The sequence below is a fragment of the Canis lupus genome, chromosome 6 (genome assembly GCF_003254725.2).
Source record: "Canis lupus dingo isolate Sandy chromosome 6, ASM325472v2, whole genome shotgun sequence".
Lineage (NCBI taxonomy): Eukaryota > Metazoa > Chordata > Mammalia > Carnivora > Canidae > Canis > Canis lupus.
Genome location: NC_064248.1, coordinates 39,938,600 through 39,956,683, shown reverse-complemented (window position 1 = coordinate 39,956,683; position 18,084 = coordinate 39,938,600). Strand labels below are relative to the sequence as shown.

Below are 18,084 nucleotides of genomic sequence, written 5' to 3'. Positions count from 1 at the left end.
GGCAGAGACACAGGCAGAGGGAGAAGCAGGCTCCATGCAGGGAGCCTGACGTGGGACTCGATCCCAGGACCCCGGGATCAATACCTGGGCTGAAGGCGGTGCTAGCTATCCAGGGACCCCCAAGCCTGTAGTTTACATTAGGGCTCCCTCTTGGTGGTGTGCATTCTGTGGGAGTTTTTATTATAATTTTTTAAAAGATTTTATTTTTTATGTATTTTAGCAAGAGTGTGCACACAGACAGGTGGGAGGGGCCAGATGGAGAGAGCGAAGCAGACTCCCCGCTGAGCAGGGCCCCCCACATGGGGCTTGACGCGGGGCTCGATCCCAGGACCCCAAGGTCATGACCGGAGCTGGGTGCGGACACTGCACCGGCTGAGCCACCCAGGTGCCCCATGCATTCTGTGGGCTTTAACGAGTGTACAAGCTCACGTGTTCATCATGTATTGTCGCGCAGGGAAGCCTCCATTCGACACCTCTGCTCCTGCGCTCATCCCTCCCTCACTGCCAGCACCTGCAGCGGCTGGTCTTTGGCTGTAGTTTTGCCTCTTCCAGAATGTCGCAGAGTTGGAAGCCTGTGAGCGGCCTTTGCTGATTAGCTTCTGTTGCTTCATCATGTGCACTGAAGGCTCTTCCTTGTCTTTTTTTTTTTTTAAGATTTTATTTATTTATTCATGAGATAGAGAGAGAGGCAGGGACACAGGCAGAGGGAGAAGCAGGCTCCATGCAGGGAGCCCGATGCAGGACTTGATCCCGGGTCTCCAGGATCAGGCCCTGGGCTGAAGGCGGCGCTAAACTGCTGAGCCACCCGGGCTGTCCTCTTCCTTGTCTTTTTATGCTTTTTAGGATATTCAGCTGTGACTTTGAGGGGATTGGAACCAGGTACTGTGAAACTCGTAGAGAGAGGGTCCTTTAGAGAAGCTTGTGCATCATGTTATCTTGAAAGTTCAGTAAAAATATGGGTGGGGAGCACGTGCGTTACGCCCACGTCTCCCGTCTGGGGACCCTGCGGCGGGGATCTTCAGACCTATGTGAGCCCGTATTGACTCCCTGGGAGAACACACAACAGTGTGGGTCAGTGGACCCTTGCCCTCCGCGGCTGGGGGCTCCTGGGTCCTCCTGCTTCCTGATGGCTCCTTGGGGGGACACCTGCTTGGGAGGTACTGACGGGTGCAGGGCCCAGCCCACGTCTCAGGGTTGCTGACGGGCATCGGGAGGGTCACGGAGAACAGCACTGGCAGAGACGATCAGCACCTCCCGCTGTGCCTTCTCGGCCCCTCCTCCTCCTCCTCCTCCTCCTCCTCCTCCTCCTCCTCCTCCTCCTCCTCCTCCTCCTCACCCGAGGCCTCCAGAGCAAAGGGCCGCCTCGGTGCAGGGACGGGGCCTGGGGACAGGGCCTGCGTCTTGTGTGCAGACTGTCACAGCAGAGCTTTGGCAGTCACAGCGGAAGCCCCTGCTCTGAGGTCTGTTTTGGAGCTGACAAGGACACTTCCTGAACTTTGCGCGCGCACCCCCCCCCCCCCCCCCACCGGTCCGTGCAGCAGGAGGTTTAATGGAGCGTGTCTGGGAGCAGGTTAAACTTTCTCCAAGGCTGTGATGGGCCTTCAGGTGAGCGTGCCGGTTTTGCCTAAACGCCAGCAAACTGGCAGATAGGCCGCGTGGCTGGCCGCGGAAGCTGGTGGCTGGTGGTGACTGGTGGCCGGGCCTGACGGCGTGCCCAGCAGTTGCCGGAGCGTGGGGCGCGGCGCCGAGGGCAGGGAGCGGAGCTTCCCAAGGGCCCGACCGGGTGGGCTCCTGCCATGGCCCGGGCCGCCGCCTCACCCGCCAGCATGCCCTCGGTAAGCCCGGAAGGTCACATTCGCACGGGGCAGCAGTGTTCTGCGTGTGCTTTGGTTTTCCAGGGAGTTCGTCCTAACGTCTGTAATTTGTAAATAATTTTAAAGTTGACAGCACAGACTGACTTCAGGGCAGAGCCGGGTCCTGTGTGGCGGCGGGTGCGGGCTGGTGCGTCGGGCCAGGCATTGAGGCCACCTCGGCCGCTCCTGAAAGGCAGATGTTAGCCAGCTGCTCTGCGAAACTGCCTGGCCGCTGGCGTTTGTGCAGGGCGGCCCAGCGTCGGCGGAGCAGCGCCGGGCAGGGGGGCAACAATCGTGGCGCCAGCGGCTCCCGAGCCGGACCCTGCGCCCTTGGGCTCCCACCGCTCAGCTCCCCGGGGGGCGGGTGTGGGAGCAGTGGCGCGGGTGGGACCGCTCTGTAATTTGGGGCCAACTAAGGGTTAGTGCAAACCTGACGCCTTGGTGAGGCGGGAGCAGCGCTCGTCTACTCCTCCGTGTGCAGCAGCGGCTTTGCTTCAGGGGTGAGGAGCCAGAGGCGGGGGAGCACCACCCCGCTCAGCTGTCCAAGGCCGGTGAGTTGCCCAGAAGGGAACGTGTGCTGCGGCTGTGTCACTGGTCCGTCGGCAGAGAGTAGCTCGCACCTGGCCTGTCCGGCGTGCACTGCAGCCTGGCCCCAGCTGTGTGATGCGCCCCTCGCCGTGAGGTCAGCAGGCCCCGGGGCCAGGCCTCGGTTCCGGGCTGCATTGGCCTAACCTGCCGCACACCCTGGGCTGCGAGTCGCGGGCCCAGGGTCCACACCGCCGGGGGTTGGGGGGGAGCATTGTGCTCTTCGGAGGCACTGGTCGGTTAGCCTTTCAGAGGCTGACCTCGAGACTTAAGTTCTCTTCCCCAGGAAATCATCTCAGGGTCCCTGATGGGCCTGCTGGGTGAGGATTGGGGGGAGTGGGGCTGAGCGGTTGAGGAGTGAGGGTGCCCTGGGCTGTCCTGCAGGCAGCGGGCCGTGGGGTGGGCGTCCTCTCCATCCTTGGGTGATTCGAGGCGGCACCCGATGTGCCCAGCGAACCAGCAGCCGTCCCCAGCAGACGTCAGGGACTGGCGGGGGGGTTTAGTTCCTGTCCTGTTGTGCTGCTTCTGCGGGCCCTGCCCCTGACATCCCAGTGCCTGCCTCACACTGCCCAGCAGCAGGTGACACCCGCTCGGTGACGTTGAGGCTCTGTAAGGGATTTCCTGGCTTCAGATTTTGAAGTGAGTGGTTTTGAGGGGTTCCTCAGTTGCCTTAGAGTCCAAGGAAGACGGGGTCTTCCCGTGGAGACAGGTAACACCACTGAACATCTGCACCGCCTCTCATCATTCATTTCATCCTGGCTGCACACAGCTGGGGCCGTGAGCCCACGGTCTTCCACGTTTCTCTCCGTACCTCCCTGTCTCTCGATCCCACTCCCGTTTTATAGATGAGGCAACAGGGCTTGGAGCTGTGGGGACCCAGTGTGGGGTCACAGGGCTGGCAGTGGATGGAGGATGGACCCTGGGCTGTCATTGTCACGCTAGGATCCCACCAGCCCGGCCTGGGCCTTCACGCCCCCTGGTGAGGCGAGGAGCCACGGGGCTGCAGCCAGGAGAGGCCCGGGGCTGCAGCCAGGAGAGGCCCGCAGAGTTAGGGGAGGAGCAGTTACCTCAGGATGACAGGACACAATGCACTCTTCTCCAGCTGCTTTTCTAGAATCTTACCTGGGTTTTTGTGTGTGTGTGTTCGGTTTTATTTACTTATTCATGAGACACAGAGGGAGGCAGAGACACGGGCAGAGGGAGAAGCAGGCTCCATGCAGGGAGCCCGGTGCAGGACTCGATCCAGGACCCCCGGGGTCACGACCTGGGCTGAAGGCAGACATTCCACCGCTGAGCCACCCAGATGTCCCTCTTACCTGTTTTCATGTTGTTAACCTCAGACTTTATTTTTTTTAAGATTTTATCTGTTTAATCATGAGAGACAGACAGAGAGAGAGGCAGAGACACAGGCAGAGGGAGAAGCAGGCCCCGTGCAGGGAGCCCAACGTGGGACTCCATCCCGAGACTCCAGGATCGTGCCCTGGGCTGAAGGCGATGCTAAACCACTGAGCCACCCAGGGATCTCAACTTCAGACTTTTGAGCCTGAACTGTTGGCCTCTTTCCATAATGAGCGCAACTGCATTGTAATTAAAGCTGAGACAATAAATTGAAAATGGCTTGATTCTTTGGGTTTGAGCCATTTGCACTGTGCTGCGTGCCTGGCCCTGTGCTGGGCACAGGATCCAGAGAGTGAAAACAAAGATCGGTTTTGTGGAAGGTGGACCTTTAACCAGTGAACGAAATGCATTGTCTAAATAATCGATGAGCTAGTGTGTTGTGGTGAGACCCCGTGATTGAGTTTCCAAGCAGTAGCCTGAGCGTACATAACACATATTGATGGTGACTTTTTAACGAGCGTGTTCTTCTCCTGGTCTTAGGAGAGAACTAACTGCGGTGCTGGTGGTGACAACATGGGTGGGCTCACTGGGATTTATCATGTGCTGTTGCAGGTCTTCTCTCTTTTAGGTAGACCTACATAACCAACTTTCAGAATTGCTCTCGTAGCTTTTCTGCTTTGGAACATGTGCCTGTGTTTCAGTATTTAAACATATTGGATTCTTTTATAGGCTAACGTTTCTGCTCCCAGGTGTGGTTGAGAGCCTGCCGAGGCTGCCCCGCCACGTGGTCTCTAAGGTGCCTGCAGTAGGGCGCGGTGTGGGGCATGGGGGCTTACTGACGCCTGGCCACTTTAGAGCGTGGCGTTGACTCTCAGCATTCTTCTCCTAGGCCAATGAGGTGACAGACAGTGCATACATGGGGTCTGAGAGCACCTACAGCGAGTGTGAGACCTTCACCGACGAGGACACGAGCACCCTGGTGCACCCTGAGCTGCAGCCTGAGTGCTTGGACACCATGGAGGATCCCGGCCATGGTGCTCTGCTGCTGCTCCCGGGCAGGTCTGTAGGCTGGGTGTGGGCATGGCACGAGTATTGTTCGTAAGACACTGAGGGGATGTGTCCCGTGGGCACATTGGGTTTGTGGAGGGCTTGGAGTCAGCGGTGCAGAGTCCCTGGGGGACCTGGGGAGGATGGAGGCCCTGCGGCATGGCCTGTCGTGCTGGTATGAGCGCACGCCCACTGCCCCGAGCCCGCTCTCAGCCACAGCGGACCTCTGTGTTGGGAGGTGCTCCTCCTGGCGACAGATACCCTGCTTGTACCCACGGCACAGCTTCCTTGGCTGTAGGGAGAACTGGGTTCTGGGTTTCTTCACTGAAGTTCCTAGAAACCAGGGCAGGACACCATATTCAGGGCACGTCTCCCAGCAGGATCTTGGAACCTGCTTATCCGGACCGCATCCCTTCCCAGGTCTTCTTCCTGCCCCTGCTCCCCGGGTCCCCGGGTGTTTGAACACCTGCGAAGGGAGAGGGCGGGGTCCGACAGGTGCCGGGTGGCCTGCGTGGCCCTGGGATGAGAGCCGGCAGTTTTCCTTGTGCTGTGTGGGAAGCCGTCATGCCTCGCAGCCTTGCAAGTGGTTTGATTTTATTTCGTTTTGCTTATTTTATTTGATTTCCTTTCTTGTTCGGCCCTCACAGAGTTCTTGTGTTTTTTTCCTCATTAACGGCAGTATCACATGGTGACACGTGAGTGCAGCCGGTGTGGGACAGGCCCGCAGCCTCGCAGGTGACCTGGCCCCTCAGGACCGCGCTGCTCGGCCCGGGTTGCGCCTCGGGTGGAGTGACCACACAGCACTGAGCATTTGCCTAATAAATCACTTTAGAGGGCAGCCCCGGTGGCGCAGCGGTTTGGCGCCACCTGCAGCTTGGGGTGTGATCCTGGAGACCCGGGATCGAGTCCCACATCGGGCTCCCTACGTGGAACCTGCTTCTCCCTCTGCCTGTGTCTCTGTCTCTCTCTCTGTGTCTATGGATAAATAAATAAAATCTTTTAAAAAATAAATAAATAAATCACTTAAGAGGCAATCCTCACTGATAAGTTAGGGGATTTTTTCAAGCGTACCAGTTTTTTTTTTTAAGATTTTATTTATTCATGAGAGACAGAGAGAGAGAGAGAGAGAGAGGCAGAGACACAGGCAGAGGGAGAAGCAGGCTCCATGCTAGGAGCCCGACGTGGGACTCGATCCCGGACTCCAGGATCACGCCTTGGGCTGAAGGCAGGTGCTAAACCGCTGAGCCGCCCAGGGATCCCCCACACTGTAGCCTTTTTACACCCGGCTGCTTTCCCTTAATGTCATGGCTGTTGAGGTCTGTCCCAGTATTTGTGCATGGCTGTCCGTCATTTGTTTTACTATTATCATTCTGTTGTATGAGGTGGGCTGCAGCTTTTTAACTCATTGCTGGTGGCCATCTGGGTGGTTCACTCTGGCTTTCTGCACAAAGCTGCTGCTGCAAGCACCTCATGTCTTGGTGGCCTGTCTGTCCCTGGGAGGGGGTTGGTGCTGCGTCTGCAGCATGCTTGTTGGGTTGTGGGAAAGGTACAGGCCGGCTTCTCTCAAGTGCTTAACCTGCCAGCTGCCGGTGGGGTTCTGGTCACTCCCTTTCCTCAACCGCCTGCTCTATGCTGCTTTTTTGAGCTCCTTTTCTTTCTTTCTTTCTTTTTTTTTTTTTTTTTAAATTTATGATAGTCACAGAGAGAGAGAGAGAGAGAGAGGCAGAGACACAGGCAGAGGGAGAAGCAGGCTCCATGCACCGGGAGCCCGACGTGGGACTCGATCCCGGGTCTCCAGGATCGCACCCTGGGCCAAAGGCAGGCGCCAAACCGCTGCGCCACCCAGGGATCCCTTGAGCTCCTTTTCTGGAGGGTGTCGAGTGTGGTGTTGCTGTGGGATGGTTCTTACTTGCATTTCCTGACTGAGTGCCTTTTTTTTTGCATTTATTGCCCATTTCGAGATTCTTTTTTGTGAAGCGCATGTTCAAGTCTTTTACCCGTTTGTTTATTGCTGGGGTCTCCAGACTTCTACAAAAGGTCAGATAATAAGTATTTCTCTGGCTTGCAGGCTGTATGGTCTCAGTGGCTACTACGCAGGCTTTCCTGGTGAAGTACAAGTGGTATGGCTCATGGCTGTGTCCCACTCTGACCTTACAAAAACAGGCCATGGTGGGATTGGACTTTTCCTGATCTGTTGGGTTATCTTTTTCTTACTGATTTGTAGGAGCTCATATTATATATATATATATATATATATATATTTTTTTTTTTTATGATAGTCACAGAGAGAGAGAGAGAGAGGCAGAGACACAGGCAGAGGGAGAAGCAGGCTCCATGCAGGGAGCCCGACGTGGGATTCGATCCCGGGTCTCCAGGATCGCACCCTGGGCCAAAGGCAGGCGCCAAACCGCTGCGCCACCCAGGGATCCCTTTATATATTTTGGATGTGGGTCTTCTCTCTGGGTTGTGAATTACAGGGATGTATTTCCTGCTCCATAGGTCACCTTTTCACTTTCCTGCAGGTGTCTTTAAGGAACAGATGCTTTTAATTCTCCTATGGCCTGGTTTAGCCATTCTTCTTTTCTGGTTATCACCTCTGTATAGTTGTAGAAATCTTTGCTTACTTTACGTCACTATGATGTTCACGTTTGTTTTCCCTTAAAAGCTTTATTTTTTCATTTCTATATTCAGATCTGCAATTTCTCTGTGACTGATTATTTTTGTTGGGGTGTGAAGTAGGGGTCATTTCCCAAATGATTATCCGGTCGACTCAGCCTCAGTTTTGAAAAGATTCCTCCTTTCTTCGCTGTCTGGTATCACCTTGGTCCTGTGGCTAAGTGTGTGTGGCTCGGTCGGGAGCACGCACGCTGTGCTCTCTGTCCATTCTTGGATCAGCACAGTCTTTGTACTCGAGCGTGTTGTGGATTGAACTGTCTGTCAGTCCTCTAGCCTGGTTCCTGACACGCTGTGTTGGTGCCATTGGCCTTTTGCCTTTCCCTGTGGGCTTTTTAATTTTTAAATTATTTTTATTATATTTATGACTTTTTAAGATTTTTTTATTCATGAGAGACACAGAGAGAGGCAGAGACACAGGCAGAGGGAGAAGCAGGCTCCATGCAGGGAGCCCGATGTGGGACTCGATCCTGGGACCTCAGGGTCATGGCCTGAGCCAAAGGCAGATGCTCCACCACTGACCCACCTGGGCGTCCCACACTGTGGGCTTTTTTTTTTTTTTTAATTTTATTTATTTATTCATGAGAGACACAGAGAGAGAAAGAGGCAGAGACACAGGCAGAGGGAGAAGCAGGCCCCATGCAGGGAACCCGATGTGGGACTTGATCCCAGGTCTCCAGAATCACGCTCGGGGCTAAAGTTATCGTTAAACCACTGAGCCACCTGGGGTGTCCCCACTGAGCCACCTGGGCTGCCCCACTGTGGGCTTTAGAGTCAGCTTGTTGGCTTCTGGAGAAAGGCATCTGCAGGGATTATGGTTAGGGTTGTATTGATACAGATTAATTTGGGGAGAATCAACATCTTCATAATATCAGGTCTTCTAGTGTTTGAACAAAGATTTTTGCTTCATGTATTTGTTTTATTTATTTATTTATTTATTTATTTATTTATTTATTTATTTATTTGGAAGGGAGTGGGGAGGAGGGGAGAGGGGGAGAGAGAATCTCAAGCAGGCTCCACACTGAGCGCAGAGCTCGACACGGGACTTGATCCCATGACCCTGAGATCATGACCTGAGCTCCACGCTGAGCGCAGAGCTCGACACGGGACTTGATCCCATGACCCTGAGATCATGACCTGAGCTGAGACCAGGAGTCAGACACTTAGCCAACTCCATCGCCCAGGTGCCCTCATTTATATGTATGTAATCATATTTACAGATATGCTTCAGAGGATGGTATGAAGTGCTAAGATCACCCCCATTTCAGTTCACTTGGATTTCATTGTAACTGAAAGCAGGTGTAAGACCATGGGATTTGTCTGTCGTGGCTTCAGGACTGCTCCAGGGGTGTGTGCATTTGTGGGTGGGAAGTTGGAACCAGTTCTGAATGTTGAGCAGCCGCGTGGGTCTGGGGCACGTGCACAGGGACCCAGTTCCGTCCCTCACTCTGCCTACAGGGCAGTCATGGCTCCTTGAGGCTCCCTTTCCTCTACTGAAAGGGGCAGCTCTCAGGTTTTTGCGTGGATTAGTGGTGATGAGCTTAATCCAGCCCTGGTGGAGGCTCTGAGGACGCCACAGCTGTTCTCTGCCCATGTTGAAGCCCTGGGTTTCCGAGCATTGGCCCAGGCTCTGCCAGCACCTACCCGGTCCCATGACCTTGTACTCTGGAGGGTGGGTGTGGAGGAGTGCTCTCCTTAGGAGGAGGACAGGTGCTAGCAAGCCCTTTATTTTCCCTCGTTGGAGTCTGTTATTCTGAATTTTACGTCGCAGCAGAAGTCTGTCCCCATGCTGGCCAGCAGTCGTATGAAGACAGCAGCACCTGGAAGAGGCCCGGGGTCTGTCTGTAGGAGACGTGGGCCTGTGTCTGCAGCTGAATGCCTGATGTGGAGCTGCTGAGAGAAGTGGGGTGTGCTGGACGTTCACAGCAAACCCCAGATCTCAAAGACGTTTTACAAAATAAAGAATATAAAATACTGCTTCTGAAAAGATATTTTGGATACGTTGGAATAAGTTAAAATATATTGTTAAAGTCACTTTCACCGATTCATTTACTCCTTTCTAACACATTTGCTAGGACATTGGAACTCAGACATGTGGCTCGGGCATGTTGTGCTGGAAGGTGCTGTCACCCCTTTGGTTCTAGGGCCACGAGTCACAGCGAGTCCCTTTGGTTTTGCTTTTGCAGATCCCACCTGCACAGCCAGTCCGTCGTCACTGTGATAGGTGGCGAGGAGCATTTTGAGGACTATGGCGAGGGCAGCGAGGCAGAGCTGTCCCTGGAGACCCTCTGCAGTGGGGAGCATGGCTGCAGAGACCCCGCTTTCCCCACCCCCAGGTAATATGGCCCTGCTCTGCTGGGATGTGTGTGTGTGTGTGTGGGCAGGGAGGGGGAGAGAGGACGTAAGGTCTGCTCTCAGCAATTTCAGTTATGTAATAGTGTCGTTACCATGTTTTATATTCAGTCCTCAGACCTTATTCCTCTTGTAGTCGCAAGTTTGAACCCTCTGATCCACCTCTGCGGGAGGCTTTAACATCGGGGATGACTCTCTGGATTCATTTTCTTATAATTATCAGACATCCCCCAACTGTGTGGGAAGTTGTTGCTCAGTCAGCTGAAGTGCTAGGTCTAAACGGTGGACCTTCACTCCAGGAGCTGGGTCCTCCCCGGCTCGCCTTCCTCTTAGGGCCTCACTTGTATCTAGACGAGGACCTGGCAGCCTTTGGCTGGCCCCACAACTGGTCCGCGTCCGTCGCCTCTCCCCTCTACGGCCAGTTCTTGAGACCCTCTCTCTTTGCTGACACCTGAAGCCACATATCTCTGACCCCGCAACAGCAAGGCCCTTGTGTTGCCCAGGCTGTTGCCCTGGCCCAGAGGACCTACTGGCCTGGGGAAGGGCCTCTGTGGCAAGTGCCTGGGAGTTGGTGTGAGTGAGGCGTGCGGGTGCTTTTAGCAGCTTTCCTCTCCGAACGCACACTCGTGGTGGTGGTGATGCCGAGGTCGAGGACTGGGCACTGCTAAATACGTGTCTGTCCAGGTTGGGAACCTTTCTTGTCTGCTTAGTCTGTGCCTCTCTCAGGTGTGTGTCCCCCGCCCCCCGCCCCCCCAATGTTTCCCTTCCACCTACCTTTACGTGGAACTTCCAAGCAGGCTTCCAGAAGCCAGCAGGCCCCAATGCCCCAGGGACACAGCTCCCTCTCTGCTTCATCTTCCCTCAGCAGGTGCCCTGCCAGTGCCCTGAAAGTCCACTGAGATTAGATCACAGGGAGGCAAAGAGAATCCTGAGTTTTGTTTTGTTTAAGATTTTATTTATTTATTCATGAGAGACACACAGGGAGAGGCAGAGGGAGAAGCAGGTGCCATGCGGGGAACCGGACATGGGACTCGATCCCAGGACCCCAGGATCAGGCGCTGAGCTGAAGGCAAACGCTCAACCACTGAGCCACCTGGGTGTCCTGAATCCTGAGTTTTTAACGAAGGCCTTCAAGATGGCCTAATTCTTGGTGACTCCTCGTGCACTCTTAGTTCAGCAGGGGTGGGCTTTCGGAGCTACAGTACAGCAAGTAGAACCCCGCCAGTGCTTTGCTGTCCCACACTGACGTGTTTTCGACAAAGGGGAAAGCAGCATGTCCAGTCGCTCACGTCCTGCTAAGGAAGGGGTTTTGTTTTAGAATGGAGCCGATGGGCTGCACCTGTTTCCTCCGAGCACCTGAGCAGGAAGGAACAGGTGTGTGGCCACGTCCCCCACTGCTCCAGCCAGTCCTGAGGTGGCGCTGAGGGAGGTGGGCTCCCAGCGGTCCGGAGGAAGAGCCAGCGTCTCCCGTAGCCAGGGCCCATCCACGGGGTCGCAGATAACCTGGTGGGTCCTCCCTGTCTCCTGAACTGACGCTTCTCGTCTCTCTAGCACCGACCCGCTTGCTGCAAAGCTGCACAGCATCCTCACTGATGAGGCTTTTGAGTTTTACTGTAGCCAGTGCCACAAACAAATCAACCGCCTCGAGGATCTTTCCGCTCGTCTGAGTGACCTTGAAAAGAATAGGTAACTGGCTAGTGCCTGGCCTTGCTGTTCGTCCAGCGGGAGGGACGCTCGCCCCCTGCCCCGCATGCGCCAAGCCTGTGTCGGGTGCCCTCTGCCCCTGCTGTGTGCATGCCTCCATCTGAGCCACTGCCGCCGACCCCGGGTGGAAACAGCCTTCACACGCTGTGGGTCCTGCATGGGGAAGTCCGTGTGAGGCAAAGTCTGCACCTAGAAAGAGCAGCCTTCCTCATTTTACTAAAGGAGTCACATGAGAGGGCTTTGTGAAATGTAAAGTAAGCTTCGTCTTTAAAAACAGATCTGGGTCCAAGTCCCTGCTCCGCTGGTTGGGTATACTTGGACCCCCCCCCCCCAAAAAAAAAAAAAACAGATCTGGAGGGGCGTCTGGGTGGCTCTGTCCCTTGGGCCTCTGACTGCTGATTTTGGTTCAGGTCGTGACCTCAGGGTTGTGGGATCAAGCCCCACGTCAGGCTCCACACTTGGCGTGGACTCTGCTGGGATCCCCCCACACCCCCTCCTCATGATCTCTTGCTCTAAAAAACAAAAACAAAAACAAAAAAACCCCACACATTTGTAAAGAGCTTCCAGGAGTCTGTTTAAATCAGGTGAGCCTTCCCTTGGACCTTTTTTTTTTAAGATTTTTTTTTATTTCTAAGTATTCTCTGCCCCCAACATGGGGCTCAGATCCACAACCCCGAGATCAAGAGTCCTGTGCTTCACCGACTGAGCCGGCCAGGTGTCCCCGCACTCAGTTCTGTGAGGCTGCCTCAGACCCTGTTACCACGATACCCACCTTTACTACCCTGGGGTCCAGCATGTGCCCGCCGCCCCGGCCTTGGTCCCCGTCCTGTCACTCGGTTCCCGTGTGCGTCCGTGTTTGCCTCCCTCTCCGTTCCCTGCACCAGCCTGCTTAGGCCAGAGCTCGGGGAGGAGACAGCCCTTTTGCTGGCTCCCCACGACTTGACAGTTGAAGAAAACGTGCTTGAGTAGCTTGTGCCTATGGGCATGTCCACTGAGCACGTGGTTGATGAAGCTTGTAGTGCAGGTAAGCCCCTGGGGTCCGTTGGTGGTTTCCCACAGCAGCACCCGCCTAGTGGACAGGGCGGGAAGGGGTGCTGTGGGCCCCAGGGCGGCTGTCTGCGGTGAGCTCTTGAAAGAAGGGGCCTCGGGCTGCTGCTGCTGGGAGGTAACATGAGTTGTGGTAGGAAGGAAGCCATCCTGGTCGGCAAGCTTGCAGGAGTAGTCCTCTAGAAACTGCTGCCTGGCCAAGCCAGGCCCTCCCGGTGGGTCCCCATGGCTGGCAGCCCTGTTGGACTGCTCACCTGCCTCTGGGTCCAATGCACCACATTCAGTATCTTCAACCTTTTTCTTTTTGCATTTTTTTTTTTTTTTTAAGATTTTATTTGAGAGTAAGAGAGCAAGCAAAAGAGCACGAGCAGGGGAGGGGGCAGAGGTCGAGGGAGCAGGAGCCCAGTGGGGCTTGATCGTGACTCTGAGACTGTGACCCCAGCTGAAGGCGCTTCACCGACGGGGCCCCCCAGGCGCCCCCAACCCGTTTTTTTTATGTTCTGTGCAGCACCCACCGCACAGACTGGAATCCAGCAAATGCCCAGTCGAGTGCAGAGGGATCTTTGTGGCCAGTCGGCCGCTTCAGAGCAGGGTCTGGGGGGAGGTCCCCACAGTTCTGCTGAGAACCTAGCCTTCCAGGGAGACTGGGGGGAAATGTGGCCTTTACTGACTCCCAACAGCTGCTGGCCTCTGTCGCAGGGAAAACTAGCCTTTCATCCTGTGTGTGTAGCTGGTGCCCAGAGCTCCAGGAAGGCCCCTCCACCTGGCTGGGGGTCACCTGTGCTCCCCGTGCAGAGGCTGCTGTCCTGCCTCCATGGGTTCCAGGCCAGGAGTGCCATCTCTGTATTTGATAGTAAACACAGAGACACGTATCTCATCTCTCATTATTTATGTATTCCTGAGACACAGAGAGAGGCAGAGACACAGGCAGAGGGAGAAGCAGGCTCCATGCAGGGAGCCCCACGTGGGACTCGATCCCAGGACCCCGGGGTCACACCCTGAGCTGAAGGCAGATGCTCCACCGCTGAGCTCTCCAGGGGTCCCTCATTCCTGGACACTTTAGAAGTGATCTTTTGCTGTGTTGACAGCCTGCTGCAGGACGGCCTCAGTCGCCTCTGCTGGGCCTTTTGAGGGGAGCCTGGGGCGCAGCTCAGTGTGGCTCCAAGTCCAGCCCCAGCCGTGCTCCAAGGAGGACCCTGTTGACATGGGCTCCTATGCCGTTAACACTGTTGCTGTAATCAAGACACAGCTGTCAGGAAATTTGTCCCAGACGCTGACGTTACGGAGATCTAGGTCTTGCTAGTTGGTTTCCCTGGAGTTGCCACAAAATAGATGTATTGGGTCATAGTTTGTGGACGGCAAAAGGTGATTCGGTCCCACCTGTATCTGGAAGCTTTGATGTTAAATCTATCGTCTCCCAGTGAACCTCAGAGCGTGCCTCTAGGGATCCTGCTTTTCAGGGACCCGGGAGCCTCCAGGAATACAAGTTGTTTTGTAGAAATTAACAAGAATATTAAGAAATGAAGAGTAATAGGTCTGTTTTCAAATTATAAACCCCCGAGGTGGCCTGGCCGGGCTGTCTGCACGGGGCCGACATGCACCCCGAGTCTGTCCTGTCCTGGTAGGGCCGGGAGTCCGGGGATGCTAGGATGCACAGTGTGGTGTCGCTCGGGGTCCTGCCAGGAGAGGGGAGCACACAGCAGTTTGAACCGGGGACCAAGCGATGAGGCGCGGTCTGCTCAGGGGAGGGAGCTCGCGACAACAGCAGCTTCAGGGAGCAGCCCGCCACCAGCACTCAGGGCAGGCTTGCCACGGACGCCCCTCGGCACCCCGCCAGCGGGGCTTGGTGGGTGCCTCCCCTCCAGACCCTGAGGCAGTCTGCTCTCTTGCTGCAGGAGGCCCCCCAGGAGGGGTGTCCACAGAGGCATCCGTGGCCCAAGGCTCGCAGAGCCCTGAGGGTGCCGCTGCTGCCGCTGGGCAGGGGTGGGGGAGGTTCTGGGGTGAGAGGGCCCACATGTAGCCGAGGGCCCGTGGACACGGGGTCCCTGTGGCCCCCTTGTACCCGGAGAGCACGCAAGAGAGATCGGGAGGGGGCCTACATCCGATTCCACGGAACAAGTAGGAGGGACGCGCCTGGAGGTGGGGCGACCTGAATGGGTAACTGAGGCAGCGCATTCCTCCGGGGTAGCCCGGGCCAGGGGAGTGGAGGCCCGTCGCGGTAAGGGACACGAGGGGCCTGCTTCCAGTGCTGGAGGGGCTCGTGTCTTCTCTGGCTGAGGCCCATAGCTTAGCAGTCGCGTTCAGAAATAAATCAAGGTAAGTTTGGCCTTTCTTGCCATTGCTGATGCTTCCGTCAGCTGGACGACATGTGATTGACCGTATTTATTGCCCCAAAGTGGCCGCAGAACGGGCCTCCGAGTCACGGCCGGGGTGGGGTCCTGGACCATGTTGGTCCAGTGCCTGCGTTATGGCTGATGATGAGACCTCCCGTCGCCAGCAGGCCTGTGCCTCTGTCCATGGGGCATCTGATGGCCAGCCATGGCGGGGAGGCGTTGGGCCCCGGCAGCCGCTGGGCCCGGGCTGCGATCCGGTCACAGCTCCATCTGGGGCTTCTGTGGGAGAGGCCTGGCCAAGGCCCTGGGAGCCCCGGGGCTGGTGCTCCGCATACGCGGCCGACCTTGGGCCTGCTGGGAGAGCCCCCAGCCCGTATCTCTCCAGCCTGCTTCCTGTTTCCTCCCGTTCCTCCCTGTCTGTTCTGACACGATTTTCCTGTTTATTTTGATTTTACACAGTCCAGCGAAGCGGCTCTCCAGCAGGAAGGTGGCAAGGTAGGAGACCCCTGGCTGCTTTGAGACGTTCTCCTGAAACGGGTCACTGATCGTAGCTTTTTAGAAACATGTTTGGAAAATACTCTTCTCCAAGGTATTGTTGTAAACCTGTGCAAGTCACTTCTCGTGCTCTGGGACTGAAAATAATTCTTGGGGGTGGCTTGTGACAAGAGTGACCGCTGCCGTGGGCAGACCGTGCCTCGCGCGGGGAGGTTTGTGCTGGAATCTCCCAGCTCACCAGGCCTGTGCTGCGAGGTCCGGGAGGGCACGGTGGCATCCCCATGCGTGGCTGTCGATGAGCCCATGGCAGTGTGAGTGAGGGTCTTGGCGAGGCCCGGACGTGGGTTCTGGCTTGCCCGCCCCGCCGGCACCACAGCGAGGAGAAGATGGCAGAGACGTGAAGGACACACTTTGGTGGCCGTCCGTGCGGTGGGAGGTGGCGGCATGGCCGGGTTCCCTGCCCCTGCCCGGCTGGCTCAGCACAGGTCATACGGGCCGCGGTGCCAGTGCCCCCCACAGGACGCCGCACAGTGCGCTCTCGTTTCTCAGGCCTCCGCTTCTAGAGTCGGTTGGCTGCAGTACTGCTGCTTGCCCCGCCAACTATCCCCCTGCCAGCCGTCCCTCCTTGGCCGTCTTTCCCCAGCCATCCCCCCCCCCAGCTGTGCCCCCGCCTGCCCGCCATCCCCTCCCCGGCTGGCCCTCCCCTGCCATCCCCCTGTCCACCAGCTATCCCCCCCCAGCCATCCCTCCTTGCTGTCCCCCATCCACCGGCCATCCTTCCCCAGCCATCCCTCCCTACCGTCCCCCCCAGGCTTTCCCTCCCCTGCCATCCCCCCATCCACTGCCCGTCCTCCCCACACCATCCCCCACCAGCCATCCCTCCCCTGCTGTTCTCCTGTCCGCCAGCCATCCTCCCCCAGCTGTCCCTCCCCCGGTGTCCCTCTCCAGCCGTCCCTCCCCGCCATCACCCCCAGCCGTCCACTCCCCCCCCCCCCCCAGACCTCTGCCTTTTGCACAGCCACTCTGTGGTCCCAGGCAGGGGTCAGCCACAGCCCTGCCACCCCTCCCTGACGCCTCCTCTCTGTTGTGGGCGTGTGGACCTCCTGTGTTGCTCTTTCTGTATAGAGTCCTAGGGCCTAGGAGCCAGCAGAAGCAGAGGTGAAGGCCACCAGCCCCCCTGTGCACTTGTCCTCGCCCTCCCCCGGATAGCAGGGCTCCCAGACTCCTAGGAACAGGGCGTTTGTTTCAACCACACGCAGATCACCAGTCCTCCCTCTGCCTGCCGTGTTCCACCCCAGATGGCTACAGGGCCTGAAACCAAGGAAGGGAGTGCTCTCCCGCCGCCCCCCGGCCTGCGCTGCCTCAGCTCGGGCTCCGCCTGCCTGCTCCTTTGAAACCCCCTCTGAGAACGTGATCTTCCCTTCGCAGACACCTGGTAGGAAAGCCCCGTCCACAGGTGTTTGTAGTCCCTGTCCACAAACGGCCTGTTCTGCATTCTGCACGCAGTTGTCTGCTGCCTCTTTGTCCTTAAAACCAGCACTAGAGTTCTAGGGAAACTCAAAACAGCTGGTGCTTCCACGTCTCAGTGTCTCAACCTTTGCCTGCAGCCCTGTCGCCGCATCGTGGGGTTTGGACCCACCAGCTCTGGCCTCTGCAACCGGGCTGGGGGCGTGACCCAGGTGCAAGTGGCTCTGGGGTCAGTGTGCACATGAGGACCTGGAGGTGCCAGCACAGAGCCGGCCTCAGGACAGGAAAGCACCAGCAGGACCTCCACGGGGCAGCTGCGCGGGCACAGCGCAGGAGGCCCCCCTTGGGGTGTATCAGGGTGGATTTGCACAAACACCTCCCCAGCATGTGCCTAACGTGCTGCCATCTGCCTTCTGGGAGCTCAGGACGGGTGACCCCAGGCTGTGGCTTCTCTGCAGGCTGGTCTCTGGGGCTGGGCTGGGCCGTTTCCTGCCCCAGCAGTGACATCAGGAGCTCTTGTTCGGGCCAAAGTCACAGGCGTTGAAAAGCAGCACTGGACAGAACAGGATGACCTTTGGGCTCTGTGTCCCTCAGGGAGTCCGAGGACATCCACAGGAGGGTGCTCCGTCGCACCCAGGACGCGTCAGGGGACTTGGGATCCCAGGGGCAAAGATGCCCTTCAAACAGTTCTCAGAAAAACTTAAGAAACGCACAGCGTGGGATCCCTGGGTGGCGCAGCGGTTTGGCGCCTGCCTTTGGCCCAGGGCGCGATCCTGGAGACCCGGGATTGAATCCCACATCAGGCTCCCGGTGCATGGAGCCTGCTTCTCCCTCTGCCTATGTCTCTGCCTCTCTCTCTCTCTCTCTCTCTCTCTGTGACTATCATAAATAAATAAAAATTAAAAAAAATTAAAAAAAAAAAAAAAAAAAGAAACGCACAGCGTCAGTGAATACCAAAAAGGAGAGAGAACTTGTGTGGTGATAACATGGAGACGTTCGGTATAATGTCTAATAGCATCTCATTGAATTCTTAGTCTGCGTTTCGTCCTTGATGGGAGCTGTTCACACATGTCCTCGCTTACAGCTCATTGTGGCTTGTGATCCCCACTTCATAGGCGAGTGAGGCTCAGGGAGGTCGGTGGCTTTCTCAAGGCCCCACAGCTCTGAATGTCAGGCTGCCGAGTTCGGGG

General features: G+C 56.7%; 1 protein-coding gene across 2 annotated transcripts in view; it reads left to right on the top strand.

The window, feature by feature from the left end:
• RAB11FIP3 (RAB11 family interacting protein 3) overlaps positions 1 to 18,084 on the top strand; it is a 79,740-nt gene that overhangs the window by 51,420 nt on the left and 10,236 nt on the right. The window contains exons 4-8 of one of the 2 annotated variants that reach the window (XM_049111595.1): positions 4,666 to 4,835; positions 9,683 to 9,832; positions 15,392 to 15,427; positions 16,687 to 16,862; positions 17,035 to 17,828. In XM_049111595.1, coding sequence (XP_048967552.1) covers positions 4,666 to 4,835; positions 9,683 to 9,832; positions 15,392 to 15,427; positions 16,687 to 16,862; positions 17,035 to 17,438 — 936 coding nt within the window. In that variant the 3' untranslated portion in view covers positions 17,439 to 17,828. Of the gene's footprint in view, positions 1 to 4,665; positions 4,836 to 9,682; positions 9,833 to 15,391; positions 15,428 to 16,686; positions 16,863 to 17,034; positions 17,829 to 18,084 lie in introns of those variants that run through there. The other variant, XM_049111594.1, reaches the window with a different exon arrangement.